At 50.3% G+C, this 27,721-nt stretch overlaps 1 protein-coding gene across 3 annotated transcripts; it reads left to right on the forward strand.

The window, feature by feature from the left end:
- Window positions 1-27,721, forward strand: RBM10 (RNA binding motif protein 10). 3 transcript variants are annotated; one of them, XM_063083219.1, is made up of 25 exons: window positions 1-212; window positions 290-404; window positions 2,052-2,193; window positions 11,758-11,941; window positions 13,475-13,705; window positions 15,609-15,678; window positions 17,531-17,604; window positions 19,019-19,105; window positions 21,336-21,396; window positions 21,541-21,717; window positions 22,090-22,250; window positions 22,426-22,523; window positions 22,622-22,709; window positions 23,368-23,554; window positions 23,648-23,790; window positions 23,909-24,026; window positions 24,113-24,204; window positions 24,296-24,460; window positions 25,927-26,076; window positions 26,165-26,230; window positions 26,306-26,494; window positions 26,578-26,652; window positions 26,974-27,080; window positions 27,156-27,285; window positions 27,374-27,721. In XM_063083219.1, the coding sequence occupies exons 3-25, from the start codon at window positions 2,177-2,179 to the stop codon at window positions 27,497-27,499; spliced, it is 2,796 nt and encodes a 931-aa protein (XP_062939289.1). In that variant the 5' UTR covers window positions 1-212; window positions 290-404; window positions 2,052-2,176; the 3' UTR covers window positions 27,500-27,721. The 3 variants fall into 3 exon arrangements, with proteins under 3 accessions (XP_062939289.1, XP_062939290.1, XP_062939288.1); XM_063083220.1 differs by lacking the exon at window positions 1-212 and adding an exon at window position 630 and having other exon boundaries at window positions 366-431; XM_063083218.1 differs by lacking the exons at window positions 1-212; window positions 290-404 and having other exon boundaries at window positions 2,094-2,193; window positions 22,090-22,247.

The raw sequence follows: 27,721 nt of genomic DNA on the forward strand, positions 1-27,721 counted from the left end.
GATACTCTCGTCGGCTTGCTGGGCGTTCGCACCACAGGAAATGGGAGGTGGCAAACGCTTACCAATCAGAGGAGGCAAATGCTGGCCGGTCGCGGGTAGCGGCCAATAGACGAAGACGGCCAGAGCGCGCTCCCTCGGTAGGTGGATGGTGGTCGAAGCACCGGCTCTCTTCTCGTCGCCATTTTGTGCTGGTGATTGCGGCCGGGTTGGGAGTAAGTGGCAGTGAGTTTCCCGGGGAGGGTAGCGCGCTTGTCGCTTCTCCCCTCCCCCTTCTCCCTTCTTCCTTCAGCCTCGGATTTGGTTGTTGCGCCGATCGGCTCCGACTGAGCTGGGAGAGTTGGAGGAGGTGGCGGCAGGCCGAGGTGATGTCTGGGAGCCCTCGCTTGACAGCCCGGGCCGAGAAGGTGAGCGACGCTGGTCGTGGGGGCGGGGTAAGGGGCCAAGGGCGGGGGAGGGGTGCGTATAGGAGGCTTGAGGGCGGAGTGCGGGCCGGGGTATGCGCGAAACCCGGAGGTGCGGGCACGGCTCAAACCCAGGAGGGGGTTGTCTTTTTTTTTTTTTGACTGTGAATGTGTGAGAGCGCGCGAGCAAAGGCGCTTGCGCGACTGGGACACGGATGGGTGCACGAGGGTTGGGGGAAGGGAGGGACGGGTGGGAGTGGGCTACTGTGTCAGACTGTGTCTGCTGCACCGAACTTTTATCCATGGGGAGGCGGGTGTCTGCGACTTTGGTTTTTATCCATGGGGAAGGGGATGTGCTGGCTGCTCTGTTGTTTTGGTCCTTATCTATCCACGGAGGAGTGTTCTGTGGCTCTGGTCTTTATCCTTGGGATTTGTGTCTGTGTCTCTGGTCCTTATCCATGGAGGGGCTGCCTTGTGACTGGCCCTAACCCAATTACTGTGTGGGGAGGGAGGGTAAGGAATGTGTGTAACTTAGCGCCCCTTCTTTGGGGGAGTTTGTATCTGTGTCACTGACGCTCATCCATTGAAAGGGAGCTAAGTGTGTGATTATGGCCCTTACTGAGGGTTCCCTCTGTGATTTTGGCCCTTAGTTATTTGGAGCTCATGTCTGTGACTTTGACTCCTTTCTGTTGAATGCCAGTATGTGACTCTGGTCCCTTTGCCACAATCTGTTGAGGGTTTTATATCTGGCTCTGAGCCACTGGGGCCCCTGCTTGTGATTCTCTTACCCATCTGAGAGCAGATAACTCTGGTTCCCTGGGGATTGAGGAGGAAGAGAAAATTGGTGTGTGTACACGGAGGAAAGGTGTGGTAGCAACCTAGTGTTGGGCAGGTGCTGTTACCGCCTGGCTTTACCTGATTCCTGTTCAGAGGGTGGGGCCTGAAGATTCTAAGATATATCCTGGAATATTTGGGCTCAGAGCCCTGGGGAGAGAGCCACCTTGGGACCCGGCTGCACATAAGAGACAGGGCTTAGGACTGACCCAGTAGCCATGTGAGGGCAGAGGCTGTGTTGGCCTCCAGCCCAGGGAGGCAGCAGCTGTCTCATTGCCAAGTTAGCCCCTTAACACACCCCCCAAGGGCCTTCGTGGTCTCCTGCTGCCTTGTAGGGGGCACCCAGCATCTTATTGGGAGGATGAAATGGTACTTTGGGGCCCATGGAAGGAGCCTGGTAGGTGCCTGGGACTCCCAGTTGTTGTGAAGTCTTGCTTCCGTGTCTAATGTGCCTAATCTTAGGCAAGTCATTTAGCACTGGGAGTCCCCTCCTCCCCAGCAGGCAACCCCAGGCTTGAACTTGTCTACCAGTCTCAGATGGTAAAGCCCTGATCCCACAGTGGGTGGCCCCACCAGGTCTCTGCAGGATGCCTCCTGTCAGATGAAGGCCTTTGTGTTTTCTAGGGCAGTGGGCTCTAGCCTCATGTTTGTGGAGAAAGGAAGGAGCAGGCCAAGCAGGGGCTGCCTTCCCACTCTGATCCACAGGAGCACTAGGAGTTGGAAAACAGTGACCCTGGACTGAGCCTTGAGGGTTTCTCAAGGAGTCCCTCTCTTCCCCAACTGCCTTGACCCCTTTCTTCCTTCCACTCTCCCCAGAGTCCCTGCAGGAGGCATCACCCAGACTGGCAGATCATGGTGGCAGCAGTGGGGGTGGCTGGGAAGTGAAACGGAGCCAGCGGCTGAGGAGGGGCCCCCGCAGCCCCCGCAGGCCCTATCAGGACATGGAGTATGAAAGACGGTGAGTTATCCACTCCCACCTCTCCTAAGCAGCCTAGGCTTGTCCCTGTGTGAGAACTGATCCAGGGAGGTACAAGGAGATGGCTTCCAGGCAGAGGAAACAACGCAGCAGATGATTGGTTTCTTTTCAGCAGACGTATTTGACACCTGTTGTGATCCGGGACCTGTGTTAGGCTCTGGGAGTGCGGTGATGAATGAGACAGATAAGACTGTAGCCTTCTCAGTACTGGGTCTCATGTGGGAGACCACACAGTTTACAGGTGGTTACAAAACAGCTGGATGGGTACCATGGTTGGGTGTGAGGGTGGGAAGGGATGAAGAGAAAGGGAGGAATTGAGGCTGATGCCCAGGTTTCCAGCTTGGGTGACCCAGATAGGTATGTGGTATCATTCGCCAAGGTGAAGGCAGCCACTGCAGGAGGAAGAGGAAAGGCAAAAGCCGAGGTCAAAGTCAGGGCTGTAGCCTGAGCTTTAAGGGATGTGTGGGAATGGTGCCTTCAAAGTCAGGAATTTGCCCAGGACAAGTATGGGACAAGCCAGGTCAGATAGTGGGAGACTCCAGGGTGGGCTGCATTTGGCATGTACTTGTCTTGGAATGGATACTCTCGTACAGTTATTTTTTTCAACTCTGGTATGAACAAGAAGCAGTTGGGACACTGGGTAAAATACAGAGGTCTTGGGTAAAATAACGTGATCCTTCGACATCCTGTTGGATCACACCAGAAGATTTGGAAGCAGGCAATCTATCCATGACATTTTAAGATTGCTTAGGAAAGCAGACCTAACTCTCCCAGAAAGCCTCTATTGAGAGTCAATAGATTTATAAAACATCAGGGAAAAAATAATTTTTAAAATGTCTTACAAAAAAGGTTTCTTCTATTACCACTTCTTTTAAAAATGTAGAATTATAATATTTTGTTTTCTGAAAAGTGAGCCCAAATTTGAGATGTGGTCATCATCTAGTGTTGTTCAGTCTTGACTTTTTAAAAAATGTCTTTTGAAAGGCATTCGATTTTGGATAATATTCACTAGACATGTTCTGTGACCATTTCTGAGTTTGAGTAGGTGACATACTTGCTTCAGACTTTATCACCAAGTAAAGCCACTGGCTTTCTTTTGGTTTTTAAAGGACCTCAAATGTAGAGGTTTGAGTTGATCAGACTTTCCAGTTAAAGGTAAGTTTCTGTCATTGGTCAGCACAAGGCCTCCTCTTGCTATGTTTATTTTTTTGTTTTTATTCCCAGTTCATACCTCTGTGGGCAGCTGCCCTGTGGTATTTGATATATATCCTTCTAAAATATGTAGGTGTTTTTGGGTTTTTTTGAGTGTCTGTGTTTTCAATGTAACAAATGGCATAGTGCTAAACAGTCTTTGTTCTGCTTCCTGAACTTTGTATTTCTCAGTGCTGCATTTTTAAGATCTGTCTGTATTGCTGTGTGTATTAGTGCTTTGCTTCTAATTGCTGCCAAGGGCACCATGGGATGTGCCTACTGTATTTTACTTAATGATTCTCCCAAGGGAATCTTCATTTCGATGTGCTAAAATCATCACTTTCTTGCCTTATCATTTGTGCTTTCAGAATCTTCTCTTTTCCTATCCTGGATCATATTCTTTTACTCTATAGTTTTACCTTTTGCATTTGGGTCTTTAATTCATCTAGAGTCCACTTTTGCATATGGTATAAGGTAGGTTCTGGTTTTATTTTACTTCGTATAGTTGGCAGTTTTCTCAGTACTGCCTCCTAAATAGTCCATTCTTTCTCTATTGATTTGTGGTACCTCATCTGATTTCAGTTTCCCTTGTGTATATGGATCTGTCCTGAGTGATCTAATTAGTTCCATTGGTCTATTTGCTTATTCTTGTGCTAGAACCTTACTGTTTTTATTATTATGACTTTATAGAATATCTTAATAGCTCCCTTTATGTTCTTATTTTTCAATGTTGATTTAGCCATTTGTGGAACTTTATTCTATATAAAAAGTTTATCATGACCCTCAAAGACACTCAGCAAGAATTTTGATCAAGATTGCATTGAATTTCTGTATTAATTTGGGGAAATTGTCATCTTTGTAAGTAGTCATCTCATCCAAGACCTGTATGGATAATATTTTAAAATTCATTCAAAGGGCAAAGAAATCTCAATAAATGAAAATATATGTCCTGTGTATTCTTTGTTAAAGTAATCCCTAGGTATTTCAGTACTTTTCGTTGACATCTTTTTTTAAAAAAATATTTTTTATGATGCTATTTGATGGTGTAGAGGAAAGCTGTTAATTTCTGTAAGTTATCTTATCCTTCCTGTACTATTGCTGTACTACTGTTGTACTATTATTATTTCTAATAGTTCATTGTTGAGTCTGATGGTCTTTCTAAGTAGTCAATCATGTTGTATGCAAATTTATCCTGTTGCTTCTTATTTCTTTTTCTTATAGCATTGCCCAGGACTTTTAGTACCATGTTAAATACAAGTAGTATTAGTGATACTGGGTGCACAAATTAAGATTCACTTTGGCTAGTTGTGACAGAAAATCCAAAGAATGATGGCTTAAACAAGATAGTTTACATTTTTTTCTCATGAAAGCAGTCTGCAGATAGGCAGCCAGTCCAGGGTTGATAGTCCAGAGCTGATAGGCAGCCCCTTCTGCATAGCCATCTTCAGCACATGGCACTCGAGGCAGCAGGAGAAGGAAGAAGGGAGTAAAAGGGCATGCCTTCTCCTTCTAAGAACACTTCTTGGAAGTTTTATGTGATATTTCTATTTACTTCCCATTTGCCAGAATTTAGCCACATGGTCAATATTCTGGATAGCCATGTGCCCAGCTAAAAACACTGGGAGTTATATAATTAAGACTATTGGGGGCCAGATACAGTGGGCATCTTTATTTTGTCTCTGATCTTAAAAGGAATGTCTAAAGTTTTTCTGTTAAATATGACATGTGCAGTAAGTTTTTAGAATGTAGCCTTTAATAAATCAAGAAAATTCTCTAATCTTAGTTTGCTAAAAGTGATCATAAATGAGTACTGAACTTCATAATCATGTGATTCTTTTTCTCCTTTTGCCCACTAATTTCATAAATTGCATTAAATTACATCCTTGGCATTCATGAGCTATGCCCTACTTGATCATGGTATGTATGTGTATGTTTATAACTTCTTATTTTGAAAAAATTTCAAATTTACAGAAAACTTGCAAGAAAAAGTATAATGAGCTCCCATATATCCTCTACCCAGAATCACTAATGTAAGTATTTTGCCACATTTGCTTTATCACTCTGTATCGACACACACACTCACACACACACACACACTCACTCAACTATTATTTTCTGAATTATTTGAGTTAGTGGCAGACACGACCCTAACCACAGTACACTTATCAGGAAATTTAACAATGATATAATATTTTTATTTTGTATAAAGCCCATATTCAGATATCGTCAGTTGTCTTGCTAATATCCTCTATAGCTGGTTTTCCCCAGTCTAGGATCCAATCCAAGATTACAAATTGCCTTGAGCTACTTTGTATGTTTAGTCTCCTTTAATCTGGGTCAGTTATTCAATCTTTCTTTGTCTTTTTTTGACCGTGACATATTTTAAGGTCAGTTGTTTTGTAGAATGTTTCTTAATTTGGGTATTTCTAATGCTTACCCATGAATTTTGGGCAGAAAAGTTAAGTGACTTGTGTATTTTTTAAATCACTGTTAGATTTAATTGGCTACTGTATTTTTTAGGATATTTGCATATGTGTCAGTGAAGTGGTCCTATAATTTTTTTTTCCGTATTTATCTGACATCGGAATCATGGTAGCCTCATGACATGAATTGGGCAGCCTTTGCTATTTCTCTTTATTGGAGAAACTTGTATAATAATTAGCTGTACCTTGAAAACTTGGTAGAACTCACCTTTAAAAGCATCTGGGCCTGGGTTTTTGATTACCATTTTGTCTTTTCTGCCAATTTTGGCACTTTATGTTTTATAGAAATATACTCATTTTGTGGAGGTCCTCGTATATTGTGATTCAGTCCAGCTTCCTAGAAATGCATTATAAAAGAGGCCTATCTTTGAAAGGTGTATATTCAGAGTGCTCTGTGGCCAATTAAAAGTATCCCTCACTATCCAAATATGTTCCCTTCCTGAGTTTAGATAGCAACAGTTCAATACCTCAATTTATTTGGTTTGGATCCTGGGTGTAAGAGAGGTCAGGATTTCATCTGAAAATTTGTTCACATGTGTTCAGTTCTTGAATTCTTTTTTTTTGGTGGCTGGCCGGTATGGGGATCCAAACTCTTTTACCTTGGTGTTATAACACTGTTATAACTCTAACCAACTGAGCCAACTGGCCAGCCATCAGTTCTTGAATTCTGATAGCTATAATTCACATAGTGAGGGATACCTATAGTAAACAAACACGGGGAGAAAATATTGATTGTATGAAAATCCTTAAAAGTACTCAGATCACTGATGATTTCTTGTCTAGGCATTTATCGTAAGGAAACAATTTGGGTTCCCTGCTGGACTTATGGGGACAGGGACTTCATTTTGTTAACAGCTGTATCCCCAGCACCTAGAACAGTGCCTACACATAGCACATGTTACTTTAATACTTGCTGAATGAATAAATGAATGAAAAACCCATTATAAAAGTTGGAAACCAAAATGTCTGGAAACATTTTTAAAAGATATTTTCCCCATTTGTTACTTATCTTTTAACTTTATGGTGTTTTTACAGTTTTTTGGGTGGGGGTAGCTGGCCAGCAAGGGGATCCAAACCCTTGACCTTGGTGTTATCAGCACCACACTCTACTGAGTGAGCTAACTGTCCAGCCCTGTTTTTCCAATATTTTAGAATGAAATATCAAGTATATAACAAAGTTGAAAGAATTTTATAGTGAAAACCTATATACCCATCCAGTAGATTCTACCATTAACATTTTACCATACTTGCTTTATCACATGCTTATTTCCAAGTTCGTGGGTTTTTTTTACACCCTAGATATTTTTAATTTTTCCAAAGCCAGATTTATCCATTTTTTCTTGTATGACTTCTGGATTTTGTCTTGCTGAGGAAGATCTTCCCCATTCTTGAGGTGATAAATTTTTTTCCTATGTTTTCTTTCTAATTCTTTTTTTCTAAAATGAAAAAGATTTATACATTGTATTATGTCAACACAGTCCATGGGATCCATCATCCTTATGTAGCTCACATAAGGTCCCAACAAGACTTAATCTTCACTATACTACAGCTCCAAGTCACTCCACGTCCCACCAGACCCTGTCCCCCCTCTCCATGCATCCAACATGGTCCTCTTTCTAATATTTTTGTGGTTTCTGTTTGAGGATTTAAATTTTCGGTCCATCTGGAATTTATTTGGTATAAGAAGTGATAGATAACAACTTAATTTTCTTAGGGGTCAGCACATTTTTTGCTGTAAAGGGCCAGATGATAAATATTTTTGGCTTTGAAGATCATACAGTCTCTGTTGCAACTATTCACCTGAAAGCAGTCATAGACAATATGTAAACGAAGGGTGTAACTGTGTTCCAGTAAAACTTTAAGGTGACTGGATTTGGCCCACTGGCTATACTTTGCTTATCCCTGGGCCAGATAGTTATCACAACTATTATTTATTGACTAATCAATTTCCCCCCTGTTAATTTACAACCTTTGGCTAATACTAAATTTCCATGTGTGCTTTTGTGTTCTATGGACTCTATTCTGTTTCACTGATCTGTCCATTCACGTCTTAATTGATCTAGCTTTATAATGTTTTAATACTTGATACAGCTTTCTCCCCTTGTTAGTCTTTTTTCTTTTTTGAGGCTAGAACTACATGCCAAAGTTTTTTTTTAAATAGAATTTTTCTGACTGAGTTGTTTCTTGTCATTTGCTGTTTTAAACAGTACTGTAGTGAACAACATTTTTACATATGTGCAAGTGTATCTGTGTATTAAATCCCCAGAAGTAGAATTGAGGGTATATAGATTTTTAGTTTTGCCAGCTGTTGCCCAATTCCCCTCCACAGTGATTGTTCCATTTTTACTCCTACCAGCAATGTGAGAGTGCCTGTTTCCCATACAGGCTTGCCAACAGAGTTTGTTGTTCAAACATCTGGACTTTTACAAATCTGTTGGGTTAAAAATGTTCTATTGCCAATCTTCCTTACAGAAGAATTCCACATAATATATCTAGATACTCCTCCCTCCAGGAGGCAACAGAGCTTAATTCCCCTTCTCGAGTGTGGGCTGGTCTTAATGACTCACTGCCAAAGAATAGAGTATGGAAAGGGAAAAATAGAAATTTTACAGGGAAGAAACCTGGCAGGCACTGTCTTAATCAGTGGTAAGTGGTGTTAATATCATGTATTCCCTGCTGTGATACAATCAGAATGGTATCTCACTTTTACTGTATGTGTCTCCAAAATAACAAAACAAAACAACCCCATAACCTCAATTCTAATCACGAGAACACATCACACAAAACCAAGTTGAGGGGCATTCTACAAAATATCTGACTAGTACTCTTCAAAACTGTTAGGATCTTAAAAAAAAAAAAAAAACAAGGACTGAGAAACTTTCACAGGCCAGAGGAGACTAAGGGGACATGATGATGAAATGCGGTGTGGTATTCTGGATTAAATCCTGGAACAGAAAAAGGATAGTAGTGAGAAAACTGGTGGAATCCTAATAAAGTCTGTAGTTTAGTTAATTTCTTAGTTTTGACAAATGTGCCATGGTTCTGTTAATATTAGGAGAAGCAGGGTGAAGGGGATATGGGGACTAATCTTTGATCTTTTCTATAAATCTAAAATTATTTCAAAATAAGAAGTTTGACTTCATCGAGACTAGAAACTTTTGTATATCAAAGGACACTATCAAAAGAGTGAAAAGAGCCCACAGAATGAGAGAACATATTTATAAATCATATATCTGGTAAGGTATTACTATCCAGAATATATGAAGAACTCTTACAACAACAAGAAAACAGCCCAATTGAAAAATGGGCAAAGGACTTGAATAGATATTTCTCCATGAAGATATATAAATGGTCAATAAGCACAGGAAAAGATGTAAAATAACAAGTGTTGGTGAGAATGTGGAGAAATTGGAGCCCTTGTGCATTGCTGGTGGTAAAATGGTGCAGCTGTTAGGGAAAACAGTTTGGCAGTTCCTCAAAAAGTTAAACAATTACCATATTATCCAGCAATCCTACTCCTAGGTATATACCCAAAAGAATTGAAAGTAGGGATTCAAACAAATGATTGTACACCAGCATTAATAGCAGCATTATTCACAATATCCAAAGCAACCAATAGATGGAAACGACCCAAGTGTCCATTGCCAGTTGAATGGATAAATAAAATGCAGAGTATACATAAAATAGAATATTGTTCAGCCATAAAAAGAAAAGTCTGATACATGCTAGAGCATAGATGAACCTTGAAAACATTATGCTAGGTGAAGTAATTATACACACAGGGACAAATACATAATTCCGTGTATAAGAGTTACCTAGAATAGACAAATTCATAGAGACAGAAGAACAGAGGTTGCAGGGTAGGGTTGGGAGTTATTGTTTAATGGGTGCAGAGTTTCTGTTTGGGATGATGAAAAGTTTCCAGAAATAGTGGTGACAGTTGCACAACATTGTGTATGTACTTAATGCCACTGAATTAATTATATACTTAAAGATGGTTAAAATGGTAAATTTTATGTTGTGTGTATTTTGCCACAATAAAAAATGATTTAGGAAAAAATATACAAAAATTAAAAATTAAAATTTGTTTAAAAACAGTCTATCCTGTGTAGTTTTTTTTTTTTTTGTCTTTTTCATGACCGGCACTCAGCCAGTGAGTGCACCGGCCATTCCTATATAGGATCTGAACCCGCGGCGGGAGCGTCGCCGCGCTCCCGTCGCCGCGCCCCCAGCGCCGCACTCACCCGAGTGCGCCACGGGCTCGGCCCTATCCAGTGTAGTTTTAATTTTCATCTTTCATTATGAGTGAGATCATCTTTTCACATACAAATCATTTGTATTTCTTTTTTGTACATTCTGTTCATTTCCTTTTCCCCTATTTTTTCCAAGTTAATTGTTTGTCTTCGACTTACTTTGTGATGCTTTTCGTTTTTCTGTTTCTCTTTTTTTCTTAACAGAAGTATTTTATTTTTATATAGTTGAATTTAATAATCTTTTCTTTGACGGCTTGTGGTTTGGGGTCATAGTTTAACCCATTTCAAGATTATAATGAAATTAGCCTGCGTTTCCTTCTTTTACTTTTATGGTTTCATTTCTTCTATTTAAATCTTTGATGACTTTCAAATGTATCCTGGTATATATGTGAAGTATAGTCATAAGATCTTGCACATATCCAGGTATTTATCTTTTTGATGCAGTCGTATTAGGGATCTTCCCATTTTCTAAACAGTGGTTATCTGAATACAGACACGGTATTTATTACTGCATATTAATTTTGTACTCCGCATCCTTACTGATTTATCTTATTATTTGTAATCATTTTTTCAGTTGATTCTCTTACGCTTTGAAAGCATACCCTTGTATCATCTACAAAGAATAATTTTACCTTCTCTTTTCCAGCTTTTAAACCCTTTTCTTTCTTCCCTTGTTTAATTGCTTCAGTTAGCATCTTTAGAATAATGTTAAAAATGGTACTGATAAAAGACATCCTAGTGTTGTTCCTGACCAGGATTGGAATCCTGCTAGTAGCATTCTTCTATGGGGTCTATTTTCTCTTGCTTGCCCATGTTTTATTTTTTAAAATACACATGTATTGGTTGCTTTTAGAATACTTTTTTCGTCATTATTTTTTCCAAAATATAATTGTTGAGCACTTACTGAGTACTAGGCCACTATGCTGAGCTCTAGGGAATACGGTAGTGAGTCAAGCAGGTGTGGTCCCCTCACTTCTTGGAATTCACAGTCCAGTAATTTTCTAACTCATAAGAGAAATGCAAATTAAATCAACTTTGAGATACTTATTTTACAACTAATTGCAGTAGGAGCAATTTTAACAAAAGAGCTGCCAGTGCTAGCAAGGTGACCATGCAGCAGAGGGGCAGGGTGGCACTGTGCCTGATGAGATGGAGAGGGAGAGAGGTTGGCAGGGACCTCCGCCCTCAGGCCCTGTGGGACCTTGGCGAGCATTGTGGTATTGTATCTTGACACTAAGAGGGAGCCTCTGAAGGGAGTGATATGGTTGGGTTTGCTTGGCTTTGCCTTAGAGAACACTCCATTTGGGATTTGGGATGTAAAGACTGAACTGGGGGAGGCCTGGGTAGAGGTGGGGAGACCAGTCAGGGGGCCACAATTGAGGTGCCTGTGAAGGAAGGCTGAAGCATGGGTCAGAGGCGAAGGAGGGATGGAGAGCGGCGGGTTGGATTTGAGAGACGTGGGAGTCAGCTGGCCCCAAGCGAGTGGTAAGGATTTAGGAATCCTTATCTGGGGGCGGAACTGAGGGTCCAGAGGGAGTAGGTGGGTGGGGGTCACCCTTGCCTCTTACACCTTTCAGAAAGGGTGGCCCTCTAATCCCTCCACATCCTTCTTCCCCTAGAGGTGGTCGTGGTGACAGGACCGGCCGCTATGGAGCCACCGACCGCTCACAGGACGACGGAGGGGAGAACCGCAGCCGAGACCACGACTATCGGGACATGGACTACCGTTCATATCCCCGCGAGTACGGCAGCCAGGAGGGCAAGCATGACTATGATGACTCGTCGGAGGAGCAGAGTGCGGAGGTGAGGGCAGGGCTGCTACAGGGCCTCTGTGTCTGCTGCAGCACCATGTGCAGGCAGCTCTCTGCTCCCATGCCTTCAGACTGCTCGGTGGCTTTGCCTCACCTGGAGGGTCTGTCCTCACTTCCTTCTCTGAGGGCTTCTCTCCTGAGCTGGGTCTCCTTGCCTTCCACACGCTTGGCTCTATACTTTGAGGGCCCCTGGCCACTACCTCTTTCCTTTCCTCCCTCTTGTTCACTGTGAGCCCTGTACTGCCTGCTCCCAGCCAGTTGTGGGCACTGTCTCTTCCATGGGACCTGGTGTCTGGGGTTGAGAGGGCAGCCAGGGGACTGGCTATCACCAAGCTGAGCAGCTCTAGAAGGCCAACCACGGGCATTCCCAGTAGTGACATGGCCCCTAGACAGAAGGGAAGGACCCCTGGTGGGGAGCCAGTTCCATGTTCGGTAGTTACCACCAGTCTGAGGGGTGAGATGTGATGTTCTCCATTAGGGATCCCCCGTCCAAGGGGGAGCAACAGCTTTGCCTTAGGAACACCAGTTTGAGGGGGAAGTCAGGGCCCTCGTCCAAGCAAGCAGGCAGGTCTCCTGGTCAGCAGGGTGGGAAGGGCACTCTTGCAAGCCCAGTGCTGGGGGGCAGGGTGTGAGCTGCCTACTGCCCTCTGGAGGGATTGGTGCAAAGGCCCCCGTGGTGGACCACTAGCTTTGGTGGGGGACCAGGGTGTGAGGGCAGCCAGGCTTCCCCAGTGGCATCTGTCAAGCTGTGCTTGGGTGTCTCCAGCAGCACTGGGAGGGCCCTGGGCAGGGCCATTGGCAAGCATGGGAGTGGAGTTATCTGGTTCTGGCCCTCCTGCAGGAGGGAGGGGTGTGGCCCTAGGCCCAACCTGCTTAGTCCTGGAATGGATGGGTTGGGCAACAACCAAGAACCCAGCAACCACACCCTGTTTTGAGGGAGACTGATGGTGATGGAGGACTGTCCAGGCTGAGGATCGGGGACTGAGAGGTAGTGTCTGTGGTCCCATACCTTTGCCAGTTCCTGCTGGCTGGCTCTGGCCGAGATCTGAAGCTATTTCTATGCCCCCAGATTGGTTGCAGGGCCCAGGCCCAGGCTGGGAACTGTAGGAGACATGTGGCGTTCTGTGGCAGAGGGAACAATTGTGCACATATCAGCTGACTGTCAAGGGAGGAGGGGGAGAAAGTGAGGACAGGGGCTGGTATGCAGATTCCAGGCCATCTCGCCCCAAGGAGGTTTAAGCTGTGTCTCATCACCTGACTTTGGGAGTTCCTCCTCCATGCCAGTACTGCCACCCCTCTCTTCCTAATCCCCAGAGGCAGACCCCAGAAGTCTCCCATGGAGAATTTCCAGCCCCAGAAGGGTTGCAGTCCAGGGCCTACCCACCCTGCGTGCCTAAACCTTTAGCCGGAGCCCGCCCACCCCTGGCTTTCAGAGCCTGCCTACCACAGAGAGCCAGCGGCCAGCCCCTAGGCCCACCCAGACTGACTGCCTGTCTGGGGTCTCTCGTCTCATTCTGTTGGCCAGGATTCCTACGAGGCCTCCCCGGGCTCCGAGACTCAGCGTAGGCGGCGGCGGCGGCACAGGCATAGCCCGACCGGCCCGCCAGGCTTCCCCCGAGACGGCGACTATCGGGACCAGGACTATCGGACCGAGCAAGGGGAGGAGGAGGAGGAGGATGAGGAGGAGGAGGAGGAGGAGAAGGCCAGTAACATCGTCATGCTGAGGATGCTGCCACAGGCAGCCACTGAGGATGACGTACGTGCCCCCCATGGCCCCAGGCAGGCGGCAGAGCAGGAGGCCAGGCTGGGTCTCCTCCAGGGTCCTCAACTTCTCCCCACCCCTCCCTCACCCCCAATCTCAGCACCTTTCATCCCTTCTCCCCCACCAGCTCTTGTGCCCCAGCACCTATCCGTCCTCTATGGACAGGCCCCCTCAGCTCCCAGACTGGAGGGAGGAGTGTCAGATAGGCCGGCTTGGCCAAGGGGTGGCAGCCAGGGGTTTCTGGCAAGGGGAGGTGTGGGAGGGAGAAGAGCATTTCTCCCGCACATTCCACTGGTCATCCGTCCATTCTGCAGGTGTGCATCAAGGGCCAGACACTCACCAGGCCCAGTACTTGCTATTGCTGGTGGCAGAGATGATGCCGGGACCCTGCAACTATGGGGATGCAGGAGGAGATTGGGATTTCTTGACATTTCATTCTCTCCTACCCCCTTTTGTCAGCAGCATCACGTCTCATCACTGGTCTGGCCACAGAGCCTTGGGTAGCTGCTGACAGCCTCCTTGCCTGTTTTCCTTTGTGACATTCTTGCCCTTCCACCTTCCTCCCTTTTCTCCTGTTGCCTTCTCATACAGACTTCTCATAATGAGCCACATTAAAACCCCAAGAGGGCACTGGATACCCTCCTGACTAGTCTCCCTGATTCTGGTCCTTCTTAGTCCATTCCACCCCCTGTGAATTTTTTGATCAGCTCTCCTCTGAAATATGTTGGCTGTCCATTTTGTAGCAAAGAAATCCCACCTGTGTATTTGAGGGCTTCTAAAGTCCAGCCCCCCTGCCCTGTTCAGGGTCAGACAGTAGCTGATTGCTGACATTTGTTGAGGATTTACTGCAGGGTTGGACCACCTGCCAGGTCTGATTTAATCCTCACATTGGCTCTGCAGGGATGGTACTCTTTATGTTCTGTGCTATGGATGAGGAAACCAGGCCCTAAGCAGCAAAGTGACTTTTCCCACTCTCCATAGCCAACAAGTGGCAGAGCAGAGTTGGGGCCTGGACCTGGGAAGCTGGACCCCAGAGCCCACTTTCTTGCTGCTTCCTGAGCTCCCCCTGAGTGTTTGGAGTCCTGATAAGCTCTTGTGTGTGTCTTTTCTTTATATCTTCGCTTGTGCGCGTGTGCATATGTGCACACACAACTAATCTCTTGACTATCATACCTGATGAGGCAGCTGAGGCCCAGAAGTATGAAGACTCCTTCCCGAGAATGCCCAGCATAGGCTCCCCATCTTCCACGAGAGGCTGCACTAACCTAGAGACCCTCCTTACCTGGTCCAAATCCTAAGTTCCTTCTGCAGGTTCCCTCTGGCTTACTTCATCCAGGAAGCTTTCCAAACCCCACGACTACACCTTTTTGTCTCTGCCCTAAGTTACTGCTACACTCATGGTCCAGGGCACATGGCTGGGATTTGCTCAGTCTCCTGTCCTCCCCAGTTTGGTATTTGTGTCATGGATCTCTTTTGATGCAGGCCGGGGAGGGGGGCTGGTAATCCCCTTGCAAAGGACAAGAACTGCATCCCAGCTTGCCTGGCTTTGTGGCTGCCACCAAGGCCATTGTCGGATCGCCCTGCCCACAGTTCTTGAGTTGCTGGCTCGCTTGCTGTCATATTGTTTTCCATGCCCCGAGGTTCATCTTGCTGCCATTCTTTACCCTGCACTGTGCCCCTTTCTTCACTTAACTCACTTTCTGCAAGTCTGGGGCCGAAAGCTGAGGCTGGGTGCTGCTGGGTCTGGGGCTGTTGTCACTCAGGGCAACAGCTCTGAAAGAGGCAGAGGAGACTGTGCACATTGCCAATGACCCCTCGGGGTCCGGAGGCCTCCAGTGACCTCAGACACCTAGCAGCCCCCGTGTTGAGCCTGCACACTCTGTATCTCCCCGTACAGATCCGTGGCCAGCTGCAGTCCCACGGTGTGCAAGCACGGGAGGTCCGGTTGATGCGGAACAAATCCTCAGGTGAGCTTTTGTTCCCAGTGCCCCCCCCCTTCCGCTGGCCAGCCTCAGCCTCCGATTGCCCTCCTGCCTCTGCCTTCTCCCTTCCCCTCCCTCCCACACCTTCCTGCCACAGTCGGGAATGGGCAGCTTGGGGGGTACCCCTTCTTCTCTCCCTCTCCCTCCCCCTCTTCTCACAGCTCCAGCCGACAACCTCTTCCCTGGGGCTGTCGGGGAGAGGCTGCAGCTCTGAGCTGAGTGCTCCCCTGGGGCAGGGCCAGGGCCAGAGCCAGGCTCCAGGGAACCTCCTCTTTGGGGCTCTTGAGTATCTGAAATGGTAAACGCCCCCCCCCCCAACACACTGCCTTCCCTCTCCTTTTTTTGCCTTCCTCTCCTCCTTGCTCTCCCCTACATTTTTCTGGTAACAGTATCTGACCAGAAAGTAGGTCTTACATGGCCCCACCCATGTGTCCCAAGAGGGGAAGCAGGGTATGGCTCTTATCCAAGGGCACATCCCAAGGAGCAGCCGGGACTTTCTGGCCTCGCCTGTTCCTTCCCTCCCTCCTGCAGGCTGCTTGGAGCTGGCCTGAGGTTAGCAGGGTGGTGGTGGGGGGAGTTGTCTCTGCAGGACCTCTGCCCAGGCTCCCCAAGGCAGGCACAGTGGGGCCTCACTCTGCCTGGGCTTCTCTCTCCATCTCTCAGTCTCTCTCCTCCCCACACCTCCATCTCTCTCTCCCTTGCCCTCCTCATTCCCCCTTCTTCACTCTTCCTTTCCTCCTCTTCCCATATCCCCTTCTCTTTCCCTTTTTCTCCCCCCCATTATATCATTCCATCCCCTTTTGTGCATCCTAATGGTTATTCTTTTGGAGTTCAAGCATGCCCCCCAAGCCTTCCCTGTGTATCTGCCTCTAAAGAAAATGCTTTCCTGAGGCCGCAAGCCCTGAATGCCTTTCCCAACCCTGGTCAGGCCTGGATTCTCTCTTGGTGGCATATAGGTCTTGCTCTGCTTCACCCCAACTAGACCACACACTGACAGATACTGGGTCTCTCTCCTCAAGGAGGTGTCCCATGTGCAGCCCTCTTGATGGCCTTGGGCACTTCTCCCAGGCACCCACCAGTTCTTACCTCTAAGGTTCTTCCGGCCAATCCCGGCTGCCATTCTCCTTCTGGCTAGGAGGACCTGGACTGTTTGTGGCTATAGTCTCCCCCCCCGTGGCCCTGAGGGAGCTCCCTAGCAAGGCCCACCTCTCTTGCACTGTGGTGAGGCTGAGGTGAGATTGTGTCCCAAACCACCCCATGTTGGGAGCCTTCCTAGCCTCACGGAGCAGGCTAGCCCAGCTTCTCTTTTGCTCCTTTGATTCAGCACCTGTTACAGGACCCCTCCTGGGTGTCCCTGGCCTTGTGCTGGGCCCGTCATTGAGTTAGGTATTCTGGCCCGTGTGGAGCCAGCAGCCTGCCCACCTTCCTCCCTCTTTCCTTCTCTGGAGACAGATCTCTCTCTGTATCCCTTTCCTCCCAGCTGCTTCTCTCCATCTCTGTCACCCCAGGCTGGCCAGGCAGCTCTCCCTGAGTGAGCCCTGTCTCTGTCTCTCTTCCCAATTGGTATATGTGTCTCTTCCCTGACCCTGACCTCACTCCTACTCTGTTTTCCTCCCTCCCCCTTCCCCCTTTCCTGCCTCTCCTGGCCATCTCCCTTGCCTCCCACACCCACTAGTCTTTATCTCTCTGATTGCTTCTTTCTCTTCCTTTCCTCCTTTCTCCTCTTCCCCTTCCCTCTCTGCCCCAGTCCTCTCCCCTCGGGTCCCACCCCCGGGAACGCCGTGTGTCCAAAGCTGTTGACTAACCCACTGCGTCTGTATCTGAATGCTGTCTCCAGGTCAGAGCCGGGGCTTCGCCTTCGTCGAGTTTAGTCACTTGCAGGACGCTACACGATGGATGGAAGCCAATCAGGTTGCTTTGCCGCACTTGAACCCCCCCCCAAACAAATACTACTTTGTAATCGAGCGCTCCCCATCGCCTGATTCTTATGGACACAGTTCCCTGCCCTGTGGCCCTGTGTTCCATCCCCCTGCCCCCTCTCTCCCCCTTCCTGTCCCTCACTATCTCTTCTTCCCATCTCTCGCTACCCCACTGGGCTTCCCATCCAGAGCCCACACTCACCACTTGCCCCTCTGCCAGGTACTAGCGCTGCCCCTCCACCTCTCCCGGCTGAGCTTTCTGAGAAAGAGTTGCCGGAGGGGGGGGGGCGGTTCTTTCACCCACTCCCCAGGGGGCAGGGTGGGTCCCGGGGGACCACCCTGCTCTGGTGTTAGCCAGAGCCAGGACTCCATTCCACGCTCAAGACCACTCAAAGTCCCACCACTGGGGAGCTTAGCTATGGGCGCATTAATTAGCAAGACCCGTTTTGTCAGCCCTCTCCCTGCATGTGAATTTGGCCCTTTGATTTCCATGCAAGGGACAGAACTGCTCTGTCGATCTAAAGTTCCAGTCAGGTGTGAGAGTTTCCTTAATACCATGGACTCACTTCGCTCTCCCCTGCCCTTCCCACTGCACCTCCCCATCCGCAGGATGCACCGCTTCAGGCAGCTTCTCAGCCAGGAGCCCTGTGCTATCAGGAATGGAGGGAGCCTGCTCCCCAGCCTGGCAGGGGATCCTAACCCAGCAGCTTTGGGCCGTTCTGAGACCCAGTGATCTGCTCTGATCACCCACCCCTAGCCCAGATCACTGGTGTAGGGCACTGAAGAAAAGCTTCAGGGGAGGAAGGGGCACATGTAGTGCAATGGGGGGTTCCGGCAGAGGCAGCCCTGGGGTGAGTTCTGCAGGGTCGCTAGGTTAGTGCGATGGGCCCAGGACCCAGCCAGCCATGGGAAGACGGCCTCATGGCAGGAACTTCCTTCTGTTAAATATGGCTCTTTCTTTTTCCCCTTCTCCAGCACTAGTGCGCGTGCGCTCTCTCTCTGTCTCTCCCTTCCTCTTCTTCTCCTCCCGGTCTCCCCTCACCCCCAAGTGTAGCCTGTGTAGTGCTGGCCCTGGGTGTGGCCTGGCAGTGTCAGGGCCAAGTGGGGGGCTCTCCCCACTGTCTGGCAAGTGTTGGTCAGCTGAGCACTGTACGCCTGGTGGTGTATGTCCACGTGTGTGCGTGCGTGTGCGCAGAAAAGCAGCGAGCAGCTGCGCCCGAGAGCTGTGGCGCTTTCCCTCCGTCCCTCCCTCCCCTCCTTCTTCCCTCCGTCCGTTCTCCGACCTCCCTCCGTTCCCTGTCCCTCATCCATCCAGCTGAAGGGCTCGCTCACTTTCTTCTCCTGTGCTGAGACGGTGCGTGGGGCACTGCTGCCTGGGCCTCACTGCACTCTGCCTTTTCCCACAGCACTCCCTCAACATCCTGGGCCAGAAGGTGTCAATGCACTACAGCGACCCCAAGCCCAAGATCAATGAGGACTGGCTGTGTAATAAGGTACAGGGGCGGTGGGCAGCCGTGGCCATGGATAGAAACAGCAACAGCAGTGGCGGTAGCATCTCGCTCTGGGGCCTGTGAGGAGGTGTGGGTGTTGAGGCCTGGCACAGCTTGGGTAGTCACCATGCCTAGCCAGCCAGCCATCTGCCAGCCAGCTAGCTGTTCACAAGCATATACTGATGAGTGTTCACTCAGTGCTAGGCTCTGCCCTCCTAAAACACAGTCTTGCCTGGAATCCCAGGAGACTTTAAGGAACTATTTATGTAAACAGCTCATTTGTGACAGTGTAGGCATAATGTGGTGTGTAGAATGTGGCCTTTGGAGCCAGATGGAAGTTAGCCTATCCCAGATCTGCCTTGATTTTGGTCAAGGTGCTTAGCCTCTCTTTGCCTCACTTTCTCCACCTCTGGAATATGAAAACTAATAATAACTGTCTCCAAGGCTTCTGGAGTTAAACTGTGTTGGTGAGAGGGTAGAATGACACCTGGCCCACAGTTACCAAAGTCTTTGTGTTTGCTGTCATCATGAAAGAAAAGCACAGAGTGCCCTGAGAGCCCATATCAGGTGACTCAACCTTGAAGAGCACTCTGACAAAGCCGTGTCAAACCTGAGACTGGAGGGTACAGGATGTAGGTTTTGTAGTCACCTCCATATTGCTTAAGAGGAAGCTGAGGCTCAGAGAGGCAGAACCATGCGTGAGCCATGGCTGTGACTTGCTCCTGATCACAAGAACCACAGGTGCCACGGTGGCTTCAGGTCTGCCCTTGGGGCCGCTTTGCAATTCCACGGCCCCACCTCCCACAGCCATCTGTCAGCCTGAAACCTAATGGGGAGACAGAGCTTGTGGAAGCCCTGACCCCCTCCTCAAGTAGCCGTCTGCCTACTCGGGGGGTGCGGCATCTTTGTTAAAAAGAAAAAAAAGTCCTAGCAGAGGGCAGGTGCTCAACCTCTGGAGAGGTAGGGACAAAGTGATAGTGGAACATCATCCCTCCTGTGTTTTCAGATATTCCTCGAAATCAAGGAATTTTCTTAGACTCCTTCCCCTCCTTTATCCCCTGCTTCCTGTTGGTCATCAGGTCCTGTTGCTTCCATCACAGAAATGCCACCTTCCCTCCCTCGCCATTCCCGCTGCTCATGCCAACCCTCACGCCTTCTCACCCAGTCGCCATGGAGTCCTCTCTGGTACGCTGGCCTCTTGCCTCTTTCCCCTGCCTTCTCTCCTGTAACATTCCTGAAACTCAGCTCCCACCATGCCCTCCTTCTCAGCTTCGAACCCTTAGCCACTGTGAGCTTGAGCGTAAGATTCTCTGTTACCTGGCGTCATCTTCCCTCCCCAGTCTCAGCTTTTGCTTCTCCCCTTACCCTCCTACACCAGCTATGGAAAATCCATTGTTCCCTCTGCTAGGAATCCCTTCCCAGCAAAACTAAACAAAACTAAACTTCTGGGCACCCCAGATCAAGCATCCCTGCTTCTGTGCAGCCCCCCACCCTGACTGTCCCCAGCCGAGTAAGCTGCGCCCTTCTTGGCCCATTCTCCTCCCTGAACCCCTGCAGGTGGGCAGTCCACACAGACTGATCTGCCCGTCTTTGTGCTAAATCTGCCTCCTTGCTGTTAGGCCATGAGGGCAGAGGCCATGTCCTGGCCACATGGGACAGGCCTGGCACAGAAACAGTGCTTAGTACCTAACTGTGGAACAGAGATGGGTGGAGCTGGGGGGGTGGTCTCTGGAGGGTGGAACATCCAAGGGAAATTTCTCAAGAGTAGCAGGATCCAACCCAGTCCTAGAGATAAAAGAGAGATGGGGGTCTGGCAAGAGGATACTGGCTTCTAGGAATGAAATATCGAAGGTTTCTTTTGAATAGAGGTGCAAGTTTTGAGAAGAGGAACCTGCTAAAGGGATTTGGGGGTTGGGGGTGGTGGTCCTGGGAGTTGGTAGCCTTGAGGAGGCAGAGGGAGGAGAGAAGGCAGCAGTTGTAAATGGAGGGAGGGGAGCTGTTGTTGATTCTTGAGCTGAGGAAGTGCCACTGAGGACAGATTAGAGACCGTGTAAAGGGAAGACTCACAGAACTGTGAATGACAGCAAAAGTTCCAGAAGGCCCCTGCTACCCCTAACCTTGGGACCTTCCCTCCTGGGGCATTGTGGGGTTCCCTGGCGGATCTCTGGATCTAAGTTTGGAGGGTGTGATGGAAAGCCCTGCTCCCTCTGATGGCCTGGCCTGTGCCTCACAGTGTGGAGTCCAGAACTTCAAACGCCGTGAGAAGTGCTTCAAATGTGGCGTACCCAAGTCGGGTAAGGCCCGCATACCATACCTCAGAGTGTGGGGGTGGGGAGGAGGGGAAGGGGTCAGTGCTCAGGGCATGGAATGGGGAGGACGGTGACCAGCAGTGGAGCCTCCCCCTTTGTCACCAGCCTGTCTCCCACTGCTCCCAACAGAGGCAGAGCAGAAGCTGCCGCTCGGCACAAGGCTGGACCAACAAACACTGCCACTGGGCGGACGGGAGCTAAGCCAGGGCCTGCTCCCCCTGCCGCAGCCCTACCAGGCCCAGGGAGTGCTGGCCTCCCAGGCCCTGTCCCAGGGCTCAGAGCCAAGCTCGGAGAACGCCAATGACAGTGAGTCTGTTCCTTCCTTCTGCCTCTGTACCCAGGGTGTCTGGGCGGGGCTCACCAAGGCCAGGGAAATGGTGGTGAGCAGGACTTTGTCCTCACAGAGTCTCTGCCTGGTGGGGGGCTAGACCCGTGATACAGGGAGAGCGGGGGTGGTGGGGGAGCAGCCTGACTGACTTCAGGAGTGTGTTGGGAAGGTTCTCAGTGGATGAGCAACCAGGCTGGCATCTGGACTGACCAGATGCAGAGTTTATCCAGGAGGGGGGAGGAAGCAGCAGGTGCAGAGGCACGGAGGCCAGAGGAGAGGGAGCAGGGGCCTCCACAGGGTGGGCTGGAGCTGAGTATCGGTGCCCCCTAATGCTGAGCCCCTCCCCACAGCCATCATTTTGCGCAACCTGAACCCACACAGCACCATGGACTCCATCCTAGGGGCCCTGGCACCCTACGCGGTGCTGTCCTCCTCCAATGTGCGTGTCATCAAGGACAAGCAGACCCAGCTGAACCGTGGCTTTGCTTTCATCCAACTCTCCACCATCGTGGTGAGGGCGGCACAGGGGGGGGCCGGGCAGCCAGGGTCCCGGCCCCCGGGGTGGGGAGGAGGGATCCTTCCCCCAGCCCCCTCCCCTGCGCGGCCCCAATCCTGAAAACGGGGCAATGGAGCCGGGGGCCTCCCCGGGCCTGACCCTTCTCTCCCTGCTGCCCCTCCTCCCACAGGAGGCAGCCCAGCTGCTGCAGATCCTGCAGGCCCTTCACCCGCCGCTCACCATCGACGGCAAGACCATCAACGTGGAGTTTGCAAAGGGTTCTAAGAGGTCAGCCCCACCTGTGTCCCTCTCCAGCTTGCCCCTGGCCTGGGGCACCCACCTCCAGGTCTCCCATCTCATTCCCAGTCTCTGACATCCTCCCCCAGGGACATGGCCTCCAATGAAGGCAGTCGCATCAATGCTGCCTCTGTGGCCAGCACTGCTATCGCTGCAGCCCAGTGGGCCATCTCACAGGTACTCAGACCCCCTCTGCCTGCAGCACCCAATACTTGGGCTTTCTCAACCTTCCTGCACCCGCTCTGTGAGCAGGAGGGCTGGTTTGCTCTCTGCGGACACAAAACTCCCCTGCAGTGGCTGGTGTGGGCCCCTTTCTGCTGCTCCCTGCTCTCTAGACCCCCTGGTACATGCCTACTCCGTCCCTGCAGTCACCTCCCAGGCACTCGTTTACAACACTGTTGTGGTTGGCGTTGTGTTTGGTGGGGTTTTTTATTGTCCTGAATTGGTACAGTATATTCCATATTTCATATATATGTAATGTATATATCACAGTTCCTGAATAAAAAGGAATTTATAAGTGGTTGAAGGATAATTGGGAGAAAAGAATAAAGAACCAGGAAGGTGGTGGTTTCCTTGGTCTGACACCCAGTACACGCACCACACACACCATGGTCGGCCCTGGGAGCTTGGCATGTGTCTTTTTTTTCAATCTTGTTTTTGTCACTGCCCTGTTCTTTTGTGCCTGGGCGCCCCTCACATTTCATTTGTCTTAAGGATGTGTGCTTTTCTGTCAGATAGAAACATTAGCCCCATGTGTAGGACAGATGCTTCTAGCAGGTTCTCTATCCCCTGTGCCCCTTTCTGTTCTACTGAGCCCCTTCCACCTGCCCCTCAGGCCTCCCAGGGTGGAGATGGTGCCTGGGCCACCCCTGAGGAGCCACCAGTTGAGTACAGCTACTATCAACAGGATGAGGGCTATGGTGGCAGCCAGGGCACAGAGTCCTCCCTCTATGCCCATGGCTACCTCAAGGGCACCAAGGGCCCTGGCATCACTGGAACCAAAGGGGACCCAGCTGGAGCAGGTGAGCCTTGAGCCTTGGTGGGGGCCAGCAGGCATGGAGTTCCAGGTCCCACCATTCAGAAGCATTCTCCTCCTTCCTTTTCCCTTCTTACAGGTCCCGAGGCTTCCCTAGAGCCCGGGGCAGACTCTGTGTCACTGCAGGCTTTCTCCCGTGCCCAGCCTGGTGCTGCCCCTGGCATCTACCAACAGTCTGCAGCTGAGGCAAGCAGTAGCCAGGGCGCTGCTCCCAATAGCCAGGTGAGTGAGCTGTAGCAGTGTCCTGGGAAGGCAGGAGGGCAGGCAGGGGGCAGCCTGGGTAGGCAAGGGTGGCATTGGCAGACACTGAGTCCTCTGCCTGTGTCTGCCGTATGACCAGTCGTACACTATCATATCACCCGCTGTACTCAAGTCTGAGCTCCAGAGCCCCACACATCCCAGCTCCGCCCTACCACCGGCCACCAGCCCCACCACCCAGGAGTCCTACAGCCAGTACCGTGAGTAGCTGCAGCCGGTGGGTAAGGGGTGGGGAGTTCTTAACAAAGCAGGGAGGAGTGTGACCTCTCCCCCCTGCTCCCCGCAGCTGTCCCTGATGTCTCCACCTACCAGTATGATGAAACATCTGGCTACTACTATGACCCCCAGACTGGCCTGTACTATGACCCCAACTCCCAGGTGATAGGGCAGCCCGGGTCGGGGGCAGCTGACCCTGCAGGTCGCCTTCCCAAGGTCTTCCCTCATGCCTCCTCTCCCCACCCGCCCCTAGTATTACTACAATGCTCAGAGCCAGCAGTACCTGTACTGGGATGGGGAGAGGCGGACCTATGTTCCTGCCCTGGAGCAGTCCGCTGATGGGCATAAGGAGACGGGGGCACCCTCAAAGGAAGGCAAAGAGAAGAAGGAGAAGCACAAGACCAAGACAGCCCAACAGGTGAACACAGAGGGTCCAGCAGTGACTGTGTCATCTCTGCCATCTGTTGCTGAGGGGGCTGGGGTGGTGGGTGGATGTGGATGTGGGTAGTAACTGCTCCAGACAGATCAGGCCCCTGGTCCAGCTCCAGTCTTTGCTACATGGCCTTGAGCCAGAGTAGTATCCTCGGTACGTGGCAGGGCTGCCCACCTGTGAGGTGAATTGTGCCATCCAAATGAGTCCTGTCAGCTTGCCTCTGTCCCCTAGTGGGAACCTCACATGCTGCTGGTGGATGTACAGGCTGAGTCTCCCTTACCCGAAATGCTTGGGACCAGAAGTGTTTCGGATTTTGGATTTTTTTCGAATTTTGGAATATTTGGATTATACTAACTAGTTTAGCATCCATATTCCAAAAATCCAAAATCCTCCAATGAGCATTTCCTTTGAGTATGACCTTTGTGTGTCAAGTCAGTGTTCAAAGAGTTTCAGATTTTAAGGGCCAGCCCGTGGCTCACTCAGGAGAGTGCGGTGCTGATAACACCAAGGCCACGGGTTTGGATCCTATATGGGGATGTCCGGTTGGCTTTCAGATTTCAGATTTTTGGGTTAGGGATGCTCAACTGCTTATGTATCCCAGAGAAATTCTCATAGGCCCATAAGGGGGTGGGCAGGCAAAGAGCCATTGCAGTGTTCTGTGGTAGTGGGCATCTGGAGGGAACCTCAGTGTCTGTAGAGAAAGGGTATGACAGTATGGGTGTGACATTTAGAAGCAAGCACTAAACATCCCTGGTGAGTTCTAAAAATGGTGGTGTGCACAGGGGGAGCCTTGGAATATGGAAGATGGCATGGCATCATGCATGTAAATTAAAATGCAAACAAATACTCTATGCATTTTAGAATGCTAAAGTGGAAGCATGCTGCAGACGTGACGGTGTGGGTGCCTGTCAGAAGGGGCCACAGCCAGAGAGGGGTTTGATGAGGAGCACTGGGGACTTGCACTGCCACCTCTCTCACTTTCTGCTTGTTCTGTCTCCAACTCCTGTTGTCTGCCTCCTTTATGGGCCAGCCACCGTGCCCAGACTGCTTCTGTCACCTGTCATTGCAAAGCAAAGGGGGTGGGACACGGGGTGGGGGCATTCAGAGATGAGGTCAATAGGGGCCAGGGTGCTGAGTGCCTCGCAGGCCATGATCATCAGTTTGGGTTTATTCTTGGTGTGATGGGGAGCTAAGGAAGGGTTTTAAGGTGGGTGTTGGGGGGAGGGAAGGTGTTTGTAAAAGAGTGTTATGCTTTGAGAGAGCGGCAAGGGTGGGATCCCAGAGGCCGAGTGAAGCCTGTTACGGTAGCTCAGCCTTGACAGACATGTAGGCGGTCAGCCCAGGCATGAGGCAGCAGGGCAGGAAAGGTGGTGGGCTGCTGTGAGTGCAGTGGGTCGATGGCCCCAGCAGCTTGAGGCTTCTGGAAGCCTCACCCCCACCCTCACCCCCAGATTGCCAAGGACATGGAACGTTGGGCCCGCAGTCTCAACAAGCAAAAAGAAAACTTCAAAAACAGCTTTCAACCTATCAGCTCCCTGAGAGATGACGAAAGGCGGGAGTCGGCCACTGCAGATGCTGGCTATGCCATTCTCGAGAAGAAGGTCTGTTGTGGCCATCCATCTGTTTTCTCCCTTATGATCTTGTCATTCCTCCCTGGAGTCCCTGAATTTCTGTGTCCCTCCACCCCAGGGAGCACTAGCCGAGAGACAGCACACCAGCATGGATCTCCCGAAATTGGCCAGCGATGACCGCCCAGTGAGTGCCTGGGGCAGAAGGAGGCAGGGAACTCTGATCTGCCCAGGCCTGACCGCCCACTCTCACCCTCACCAGAGCCCACCGCGGGGGCTGGTGGCAGCCTACAGTGGGGAGAGCGACAGTGAAGAGGAGCAGGAACGTGGGGGCCCCGAGCGGGAGGAGAAGCTTACTGACTGGCAGAAGCTGGCCTGTCTGCTCTGCCGGCGCCAGTTCCCCAGCAAGGAGGCACTTATCCGGCACCAGCAGCTCTCGGGGCTCCACAAGGTGACGGGTGAGGGTTGCCTGGGCATCCTGGCACTTGGCCCACCGCAGCCCAGCCACTTCACTCCTTCTTATCCCCCTTGCAGCAAAACCTTGAGATTCACCGGCGAGCCCACTTGTCGGAGAATGAACTAGAAGCACTTGAGAAAAATGACATGGAGGTGAGGTGTGACCCATTTCTGGACTCCATCCCCTCTGTTCTTTCCCAGTTCCTATCCCTTCAGGGAGCCGGAGTTCAAGTTCCTTAGCCAGGTACAGCCTGACTGCCATCAGTCATCTCACATCCTATCCCCACAAGGCTTCACAGGTCCCCCACTCTGGTTGCTTGCACCCATCATGTGCTGACCCTCAGGACCTGGGACCTGTTAGCTAGATTGAGCTCCCTGTGGGACCCCACCCCTACCCATGCCCATATTTCCTGAAAACAGTGACCAGCTCTCCAGTGCTCATACACACATACACACACACACACAAACTTTCAGCAAATGAAGTACCGGGACCGTGCAGCTGAACGCAGAGAGAAGTATGGCATCCCCGAGCCGCCAGAGCCCAAGAGGAGGAAGTATGGTGGCATATCCACAGCCTCCGTGTGAGTGCTCAGGGCCAGGGGAAGGGGCCTGGGGCTGGAGGCCAGCTGCTCACTGATGTACACTGTCCCCTGCAGAGACTTTGAGCAGCCTACTCGGGATGGGCTGGGCAGTGACAACATTGGCAGTCGCATGCTCCAGGCCATGGGCTGGAAAGAGGGCAGTGGCCTCGGCCGCAAGAAGCAGGGCATTGTAACACCTATCGAAGTGAGTCTCGCACGATCCCCATCCCTGTCCCCCAGTGCTTGCCACCACGTCCCCCACCAGCCTGACAGAACCTGCCTCCCTCACACAGGCCCAGACACGGGTGCGGGGCTCTGGCCTGGGTGCGCGGGGTAGCTCCTATGGGGTTACCTCAACTGAGTCCTACAAGGAGACACTGCACAAGACAATGGTGACCCGCTTCAACGAGGCCCAGTGAGCAACTGCAAGAGTGACTTCTGTATATGTTGGGTGTCCATCCCCAGGCTAGAGAAGATGAAGTGTTGGGTAGTGTGAGGGAGGCCCTGTTCCTATCTGCCAGCCCACTCCCCAGCCAGAGAAGTCCAGACCAAATCAAACTTGGAGTTAGTTGGTGACTTGTTGGAATATTGGGCTGGTATCATGTTTTTTTTGTAATAAAAGTTAAAAAGTCTGCATCTGA

Source organism: Cynocephalus volans, chromosome X, assembly GCF_027409185.1.
Source record: "Cynocephalus volans isolate mCynVol1 chromosome X, mCynVol1.pri, whole genome shotgun sequence".
Taxonomy (NCBI): Eukaryota; Metazoa; Chordata; class Mammalia; order Dermoptera; family Cynocephalidae; genus Cynocephalus; species Cynocephalus volans.

Excerpts from the sequence above, each read along its gene's own strand:
- RBM10 (XM_063083220.1), top strand. The coding sequence starts at position 366 with ATGTCTGGGAGCCCTCGCTTGACAGCCCGGGCCGAGAAGGTGAGCGAC. Across the intron at positions 26,077-26,164 it reads ATGCCATTCTCGAGAAGAAG|GGAGCACTAGCCGAGAGACA; the intron begins GTCTGTTGTGGC and ends CCTCCACCCCAG. Across the intron at positions 26,231-26,305 it reads TGGCCAGCGATGACCGCCCA|AGCCCACCGCGGGGGCTGGT; the intron begins GTGAGTGCCTGG and ends CACCCTCACCAG.